Source organism: Apteryx rowi, unplaced genomic scaffold (assembly GCF_003343035.1).
Source record: "Apteryx rowi isolate R43461 unplaced genomic scaffold, aptRow1 scaffold_183, whole genome shotgun sequence".
Lineage (NCBI taxonomy): Eukaryota > Metazoa > Chordata > Aves > Apterygiformes > Apterygidae > Apteryx > Apteryx rowi.
The window spans coordinates 1259572-1269676 of record NW_020448119.1 but is presented as its reverse complement, the minus strand read 5'-3'; the positions used below and the strand labels follow the sequence as shown (position 1 = coordinate 1269676).

At 36.1% G+C, this 10105-nt stretch overlaps 1 protein-coding gene across 1 annotated transcript in view; it reads left to right on the top strand.

Annotated features, from left to right (window-relative positions):
- Positions 1–10105, top strand: part of TTBK2 (tau tubulin kinase 2) — a 96622-nt gene that overhangs the window by 44925 nt on the left and 41592 nt on the right. The window contains exon 9 of the mRNA XM_026061686.1: positions 7132–7140. Within this exon, the coding sequence (XP_025917471.1) occupies positions 7132–7140 (9 nt within the window). The remainder of the gene's footprint in view (positions 1–7131; positions 7141–10105) is intronic.

The following is a 10105-nucleotide window of genomic DNA, read 5'->3' as shown; positions in this document are numbered from 1 at the left end:
TGGATGCAATCCTGTGCAATGTGCTCTAGGTGACCCTGCTTGAGCAGGGGGGTTGGACTAGATGATCTCCAGAGGTCCCTTCCAACCTCAGCGATTCTGTGATTCTGTGAATTATTCAAATTAACAGAGAATGCCTTGAGTCTGGTGATTTGGACTCGCCAGAGCTGAAGGAGGGAGCAAGCCTCTTTTTGCCTGGTTTGGTGCATAGTCTGGAATTTGGGTCTCTCTGTTTTGCCTGTGGAGCTGTTGTATTTAGCATAAATAATGCTTTGTAGGTCAAAGGGAGAGTTACTGCCTGACTGCTTTCCTTCCGTCCACCTTCCTCCCATCCTTCCCAGGGACTAGATTTTAGGTCATTCTTCGATTGCTATTTAAACAAAAAGAAGAGCTTCAACAGAATTCTCACCCTCATAGGTTTGTTTAGTGTGACCTTAATTTTAAGTGTCTAACCTTTCATGTATTCAAAATAATTTTAAAAAATGCATTCTTTTAATATGCATTAAGGAGGTTTACAGTATTTTAGATCTAGCTCGCTAGATTTTTATCGAGGAATTTGACATCTTAAACCTCACCAAACTGGAAGTTGTGCTTTTAGAACAACTGAGAAAAAAGCACTATTTTTCTGATATGCTTTGCATAAACAGATTACAAAACTCTTACTCTTAAAAATAACGAAAGTATTAAAATCCAAAGGAAATAAGAGTATCTACCAAAATTCTCTGAGGAATTGCCCATACTCTTTATTGGTACTGTGAAGAACTAAAAAATGTGCCAGTAACAACAGTCTCTGCTATGACTCCTGCTGAACAGAATTTTGTCAGCAGTAGCTGTAAAGTCTGATCCTTAGAAAAAGGCTTAAGTGAAAGAGTTGTGAATGTGAATGTTTAGATCTTTTTATTCTCTAGGGAAGCAATTACAAACCTGTTCACATCCAACTCTGAACATGTTATTCTATTCAGGTGTTTATTTACAAAACCAGATAAATGCCATTTGTTTGTCTTCAGTGCTCTCAGGTTCTGAGCATTTTCCAGCAAATGGGTTTTTATCTTCAAGTTTCACTTTTGGGCAACCACAAATGGTGTCCTGGAAATACACTTTAAGAAGTCAAATCCCTATAAATAAATAAATAACATGCTGCACAGAAAAGTATTGGTAAACATCAAAGCACAGAGTATGAAAACAGTTTTGAAAACTTTCAAAGGCTTCATGTCTATTGTAAATCAGTTAAATACAGGGATATAGTGTGTACATTTCTTGAAGTGCGTATTCATCCTTTTATTATATTCTTTTTTACTGTATTAAGATTTGAGAACTTTTTTGCATTCGAACTATATGCTGGGTTTTTTTTTCTTTTAATATTGTGGATGATCTTGATAGCTGAGTGAGATGAGAATACTTCCTTCTTATTCTACCTTGCCTCCTTGTCTTTTCGAGCACTTGATGATGACTGAACAGCATTTCAGAAAAAGAAGAAAAATCTTGCTAAATGTACAGGGGCATGTTGCAAGAAAGTTGATAATATTTAGTGTATTTTTTAGCTGCCAGCCTCTCAGAATTGAACTTACTCCCTTCACCTTGTATTCTCGTAGCTTCAAAAAGGGTAAAAATTTGTATTGGACAAACTTCTGTCTAGTATGTTTTGGATGGAATTGCAAATTATATATTTCTGTGGGTGGAAGAAAACAGTTTTTACAGTACTGGAAGAGTGGAGTCAATAAGCATTAAATGCTTTTAACGATGGGTGAGGAACTGGGACAATTTCAAAAATTAAGGAGTAATTGAGAAGCCATTCTCTATGTGAAAAAAGATCACAGCAAAGCTTTTGTCCTCTCTGAAGGCAAATTAGACCCTCAGACTGATTAAAGATTATTTGCTTGTATATACTTCTCAGTATCCTTTTCAAGTAAATGCTGCAATAGACTGGTCTACAAACAACGATTTTACTTTTAGAAAAAAGTCTTGGAGATAGTCCTCAGGTAGTACTGACTAAAACTGGTGCTTTTTGCTTTATTGCCACACTGCCAGTGTTGTTTTAGAATATGTGTAAGTAACTACTCCTGAACAATACTCTGTCTGCATGCATTTATAATAAATAAGAGACTATAAACCTGAATTTGTTCAAGAACAGTTACTTGACTTTGCGTTCAGATGAAAATTCAGATTAAATTGAGACCCCCTATTAAATTTAAAGAATAGACAGGTCTTCAGTCTACTCAGGAAAGCTGCAAAATGTATCAGGTTTTAGTTTCATCTAAAGAGGAAGAAGATGCTTTCTATCTTCAGCATTCCTTGATATGTTCTCTGTTTGGGATGATACAGATTAAAGCAAAACACAAGGACTACTAGGACATGTTTTTTATGAGTACAGTGTTAAATGACAGTGGCTTATATAGAAAAGAATTAAATAGTACAAACCAGTTCCAGGGAGCTGTTTCAATTGATAGTACTCCTCATTAAACATACAATAAATAATTGGTTAAAATATGTTAACTGGCTTAAAAGACCGTTCTTCCAAACCTGACTCAAATTATTGGAAGCCATATGCTGTAGGGTAATGGTCCATGCCATTTTATGTGTGTTTTTCAGTGGTTGTTTCTTCCCATCAGGAAGCATTTTGTTGCTGGCATCTACTTTATGCTCTCTTTTCTCACTAGTGTTTCCTCTCAGGCCTTAACAGTACATTACACAGTGATGTGATTGGTAGAGGGTTACATGTTTGCACCTAAACAAATAAAATGGTATCTGTTACCCTTCCTCTTGAAATCTTTTCATCTCCCTCAGCTCTACTGCCCATCTCATAATATTAAACATCTGTGTTGTCACTTAACCTTGCAATGCAATCTTGAATTTCTCCTCTCCGTTTCCTTTTACCTTCACATCTCGCTAAATGATATTGCTTTCTCACTAAAACTTATGCAGTCAAACATCTCTAAAACTCATCCATGTGCCTTCTCCTGATAAAATTTTTGTCAGTCTTTTGACTATTTCCCTACCAGGTGCTGCAACTTCTGGTTTAGCCTCCTCTTTTCCCCATTGTTCCTGTGTGAGTAGAGATTACTGTGGTCAAATCTCACTAATAATTGCACTGTTGTGTAGTTAGACTGTTGTTGTCCAGGGTACAAGTGATGGACGTGATAAAGAAGTTTTTCTGCAGTTGCAGGTGCTATGGTACAATACACGATATGTTATGAGGAGAAATTTGATCGTGAAGATAATCCTATCCTTTCTAGGAATGGAGGCTTCTGAAAAATACAGGAACTTGAATAGTTCAGCATATACAGTTGAGCTTAGCGCGTAGGCACCCTGTGGTGCAGAGCAAGAGCTGCATAGCCATTCAGGCGTGACATAGGAAGCTCTCGGGAGCTTTCCAGTGCTCCCTTGGGGGCAGTTTGCTCGGGCTCAGCAAAGGTTTTGTTCGTTAGTGTGGTGTCTGACTAATAATACCACTACCTACTCCTCCTTAGTGTCAAATTAAGGGGAGGATGGTGGAGGAAGCAAGCTGTGTTAATAAATTCCTATCTGACTAATAGGCCTCTGAGGCTTTTACGTGTTGATATATTTCAGAGAAGTTCTTTCATAAGTTGTGCATCTGAACGAACACACTGCTATCTCACCACCAGGTTTCTTGGAGCAGAAAGGTGACAAAAAGTAACTTTTCCTCCTCAGCATTTGCATGAAAGCATGTATGATGTACTAGGCACCTCCATGTTAATGGTTACAAAATAGGGAGGTACTCTGCATGTGTAATAGTGGCATGAAAAGTTCCCAGGATGAAATGTCCATAACTGGACAATCCAAAGAGAGAATTATTTTTATGAAGTTTTCCATTGTTTGTCTAACAAAGACAGAAATTAATATGAACAAGGAGTTGAAAACAGAGGAGTAATGTCCCATGTTAAAATGGCTCTGTAACTTACAATGTTTCCTCCCTGTCTAGTTCTTTCAACCTGTCTTCACCAAATCATTTTGTGAATTCTGTCTAACACTTTTCAGATTTTCTCTTATTCCTTCACAGGTCTCTGATTAGATTTCATGAAATAAGAGGGAATGAAGTGCCTGAGGTAACAGAAATTGCCAGGGAAGGCATGAGCAGGAGGAAGGAAAAAAGGGTGACTGACAATGAATGTAATTCTCCTGTCCCATTCCTTCTCTACTGTGGAAGTGAAGATAGCAGCTGGTGAAATAAAGAACAGGGAACATTGGTTGATACTTCAAAGGTGTCATGTAAATACCTCAGTGAACTTTAAAACTGGAAGCGGATCAAATGTATTAGTGTGATGCTTTGTGCAGGCTAACTAACCTGGGAAGACCCTCATGTTCTCCCAAGACTGAAACTAGTATCTCTCTCTGCATAGCGTTGCACTATGCCCTATAGATTTATCAATTGATTCAGAGCTAGGTTAGTTATTTCTGTGCAGTGCTGCATTGCCATCTGCAGATGTACTAAAAATTACACAGTGGTCTCAAAGATATGCTGTAAAAAATTGAAAGGGATAACTGCCTAGATAGCCATCTACTCCTTTTGAAATCCCTTTTTGTTTTCTTACAAGAGTACATAGGCCAAATAAATATCTCCAGATGATCTTCATGGCCCCCAGTCTGGATTCTTCTGGGTCATGGAGGCTAGGTACAACCAGGAAGGCTCTTAGGATGAGTAGCTACATGTCAATGGAAAAGGACAGGGCAGTGAAACAAAGAATGTGAAGATGCTGCCAAAGCATAGGAGACCAGGAGATAGAAAAGACGATTTTCTCCATTATTGGAGAAAATAATGAACCTTAGTTTATTCTTACTTGCTTTCAGTGCTTCTCACTCTCTCCACCCATAAATCTAACTCTTCTTCACAACATGTCATCTTTGGCCTCATCTATAGTGCCTCCAGCTCCCTCTTAAACTGGTCTTAGCTTCTTCTCGTTCCTCTAGATCTACTGTTTCTGTATTTCCTTCTTGTGGCCAATAACTGTTGGCTGGACAAAAGGTAGCAAGTGCTGTGACAGGTTTTGAGCAGTGTATGTGCTGATTAGCCACCCAGACTGCTATGTTTCTGTTATGTTTCACGGAAATGGACTAGCAGATTCAAAAAAATGTGGGTGACTAATAGGCAGCATGACTGTATATATATATTTTTTAATCTTTAGATATATAAACCTGTGTGTCTAGACTTACCCAGGTGCTCTGGGAGAAAGAATAAATGATTCTAGGTATAATTATGGCTTTTTGGTGGCCATAATACCCATAAATGTTACATTGGCTTGCCAGGTTTGAGATTAATCAAGTTTGTTCTTGCACCATTAAACTTTCTTAGGAAGAAATTTCATGCCTGGATACTGAAAGATTCTTTTTTTCTTCTTTCTTTCCTCCTTTTTTTCCCCCCTTTTTTTTTCTTTTAATTTTTTTTTATTACAATGTTTTTATCTTGATTGACTGGGAGTCTTAGCTGGAATCTCCAGTTTACCAAGGTTGTTTTGTGCTACCTAGGTAGCATGTGGTAGAGAGTCAGCTGCTTCTTGAAATAGTTGCTAGGAACATCCATTCTGAGGATGAGGAGGAAAAAAAACATGGCATGGAAGCAGGGTGTGATGCAATAAGACTAAATTATGTCCCGTTTTTCACTGTCACTTGCTTATTGAAGAGTTTGACATCGGTGGAATAAGTTAAAGCTGGCCAGTTACAGTTTTGTCTTGAGCCAGGTAGTTTCAAATCAAGCAGTTGAGATCCTAACTGACTCCTCTCTTCACTGCTCTTCAGCATTTCTTGGGAGCAGGGCACAGCTGGGTCTGTAAAACATTAGGAGTAGATAAGTTTTATACTGAACTTCTTGTAACTCTGCATTTCACAAAGAGAAAGCTGGTGTGTTGTTTGAATAGCACAGTACATTTATTTCATCATGTAATTCTTCAGTCTGTCTCCTGAGTATCAAGAGCATGTGGTGAGTGTTTTTGGAAACAAACATACCTACATACATAACTCATAAATTTAAAGCATATATTGTCTATTGATATATAGACAGTATCCATATACTAAGTTACAGTCATGTGAATCTTGCACCTTTGTTTCATTTGCTTTCTGCTCAATAATTATTTGAGCTGGTTTAAAGATTGCTATTTTCTTTTCTTTAAAGCTGTCACTGAGGTATTTTCTAACCTCTTCTGTTTCTTAAATTTCGAATTCAAATCCCTGAAGATACTGTGAAGTTCTAAATCAACATTAAGCATAAAAAGTCGTAATTTTATGATTTGTTTTAATGTTCCTTATCTCTTAGCTTTGCTGTATTAGGATGTTTTGAATTAGAAGTAGACATCTACCCTCTTGTTAAGGCAACAACTGGAAATGTGGATGAGCAACCCTGAGAAAACAAAACTACACTTACCTGTTTAAAATTAGACGCTTGCTTTGAATAGTCTCTCCTAGGATTTTAAATATACATGTATCCTGAGACATAGTCAAAGAAACCCACTACAGTTATTTTGAGTTCTAATAAAATAAAACTAATTCTTTTTGTAAAATGTATTTTAAAAAGATTTCTACCATATAATTTATGTTCACTGTATGATTAAACAGTTGGTGGACAAATCATTTTGAAAAAAATACATAGGAGAAATACATAGAATGAATAAGAAGTAATAAACAAAATACAGGAATATTTTTAAATTGGTCATGTGTGAATTTTAATTTATTGGAATAATGCTGTTACACTGTTTCTGTGTTTCTACAGCAGTTAGCAAAATCAGTTCAGCTATTATAGCACAAATAAAAATAAAGAGCAATGGAGATTTATGCAATATAATTCAGCTGCCAAATAGAAGGCAGTAAGCTACTGAAAATAGAATTGGAAACAATATTAACTATATCTTCTTCATTTCTAAAATAAATATTTTTGTTCATAAATAGTGATTCAAAAGTAGTGTTGGAAGAGAGCACTTGGGTTGCTTTTTGGAAACCTGAGCATCCCTTCCTGTTGTAGTCTACTTCTTCCTTTTCATGTCTATCAAATTAAATTTTATACATTTTGCTACTGTAAAACAAAGAAAATGTCTGAAGAACACATATTTAAAAACTATGCTTTCAGCTTTGCCTCATTAAATCTGCATCAGTCAGACTGTATTACATGCATTTTTGGAAATATATGAGGTTTGTGAGGTTTCCTTCTAAATTCTGAGCTGATCATTTGATAGTTGAGGGCTTTTAAAAAGATGGACTACTTTCAAAAAAATGACAACATTGTTTCGGTGAATGGAATTCTGCTTAAGAGTCTAAGATGAATTGTTACAGCTTTATTTTCTCTTTATAATTCTCAATTCTGTAACAAAGGAATTATTATATAAACTCTGAGTCATTGAAGGGAAAATTGTAAACACATAGCCTCATTTTTAAACACCCTGTAGGCTACTCCTTAATTCATCTCATGTCAATAAGACTGGAACCTAATTCATCTTTATTTTTTTTCTTAAATCTCAGCATAAACTGAAGATGATTTAAATTTTACGTCAAAATGTTTGATATGGAAACGTTTGTAATGATTATTTGCTGGAAAGACCAAGCCAAGAGCCCTTTGTTTCATTGTTTTTGCAATCAGGAATCTGCATGAGTTGAAAGAATTGTGCCATCAGTCATTTGAGACCCTAGTTCTGAATTAGTGATAACTTTGCAGGGAAGACATGGGAGTTAGTTTGGAGAGATTTGTGCAGACATCACTTTTTGTGTAGAAGAGATTAAAACAACTATTAAATTGGTAGCTTGTTTTTAAAGTAATGCATGAGATAAAGCTGTATTATACCTACCTATACCATTTATTATGTTCATCTGTCATAACCTCCTTCAAGGAGACAGAGCAAGATTATTTAAAGCACAGTATGATACGCTTAGCATTTTTTAGCATCCGCTGATCTTGATCGTTGCAAGTTTGACTGTATTACTGACAAAGAAGAAATGAAGGAGCTCAGTGTTATAGAGAAGGCCAGTTGGCCTCTTGTGTCTGATAGTACCATGTGAAAAAGGTGGGTAGCGAGTTAACTTAAAAGGTGAAAAAAGAACATTGCGAGTTAACTTAAAAAGTGAAAAAAGAACATTGCGAATTAACTTAAAAGGTGACACAAAATGGATATATAAATGTCATGCTCTGTGATATTATTTTGCAACATCCCTACGGAATGTTCTTGCATTAATTAAATAAAATGTAAAATTTAAGAAAACCAGGTATGGGTATTTCTTTGAGAGGAAAATCCTTTGTTACTTGGAGGTTTTGAGTGAAGACTAAAAATAATACACAATCCATTAATATCCTGCTTGAAGGCACAAGTTGATAAATAGCTGAGATATGAAAAAGATTTAATACTCACAATATTTTGTAATTATTGGGGTATATCGGGTTCCTTTTTCTTTCATGTGGACTACAGAACATTGATATCATATTCAGACAATCAATGAACAATTTAATTTGGAAATTCTGCTGTCTTGTACAGCTGTTCTATATTCTGATGTAGCATTTCCTTTGTTTTCTATAGAATTGATAGGTCTATAACAGCATTTAAAAAAAAGAATTAAAAAAAATTTCCTACTAAGATTTGATCTCATATTGTCTTTGAAAAAATCCAAGTTATTCCATGAATAATGAAACTAATGAACTACTGCCTTCCTATGGATTTGTGTACTACTTTCTTTGTGCCCTCCAAATTTCTTAGTATTTTCAGCTCCGTATTATGTCCTACCTTTCTGATCAGGGTCATGGTAGCATGTACTGACAATTTCAGGGCTAGGCATGTGCTTATTTGCCATCTAAAATGCATGCTGATTGACCAACTTACTTGTTGTCTCTTAAGATGGATTGGGGCATTTTAATTGATTTTTAACTGTCCATCTCCATATCAAGGTACTAATTTGGGTTTTCAGTCTTATCACCAATTTTCTTTTAACTTGTAGGAATTGAAAGTCTGAGAGCTATCCTATTTGTTTGAAATTAAAGGCTATTATAGTGGAAAGACGGATGGCTTGGTCATGTAGAATTTGTTTCCTGGTGAAAATAGAAGCAAACCAAAATTGAAACAGACTCTAGTCTTTCTGAGCTATGGACTAAAAGCTCTACTGAGTTATGAAAAAATATTTTGAATAGTTAAAAACAAGGAAAATCTATTCCTTTTTTGTGTATTTACTTGCTTGAGACCCTTTGCTTCTCATTCTTAGTTCTGCAATCTTGAAAGTTATGGTGCTTTCTCTACTGCTGGATTGATGCAGCTCTTTAATGCTTGGTATTATCTTTGTAAATATTAAATGTGATATGTACAAAGCAATTGAAAACAAAAGTCTCAGTCTTCCAGTCTGCTAAGAGCACAGGACTTGTCATAATACAAAACAACCTTAAATTTTTTTACTTAATGGAAATAAGTAAAACAATATTGCTGCTGTCTGGGCAAACTCTCTGTCAGAGCGTTAGCTGAAGGTGGCTAGTCTTCCTCTTGCAGTAATCCCTGCCTCACTGGCGTAAGCTCGGGTTGTTACCATCTCCAGCCCACCAGACTTTTTGTCTCCTTGTGAATCAGCTTTGATACCATTCCAGTTTTGAACTAGTGCATCACATTGGTTAAATAAATACTCCAGATTGAAAACTGAGGAGCTCAGGAGTTGGTTCAAGAGTGTATCAAATATCTCTGTCCTGAAGGCAGCAATGTTCATTATAGCAAGGACAGTTAGAATTAAATTTTGATCTGTTACCGCATGTCTTTTGGAACCTACACAAACAGAATTTAATGGTAGTGTTAGATGCTAACTCAGTTTTCCTACCCAGCCTCTGCTGGAATTAGGTAGCAGAGGATCACATGGATATAATTAATTTTTGGAAATTACAACTTCTGTTTAGGTAGCACTGAGACCAAATACTGACAACTGGAAGGAGATGGCCTGATAAAGAGTTCTAAATGCAAAGTACTCTCTATTATTAGTGTGTCTTATGTGGTTTTTATATAGAGCTCGAAGTGTGGATTTGATAAGCTGTATAAACAGTGAAAATTAATTATGACAGAATCACAGAATCGCTGAGGTTGGAAGGGACCTCTGGAGATCATCTAGTCCAACCCCCCTGCTCAAGCAGGGTCACCTAGAGCACATTGCA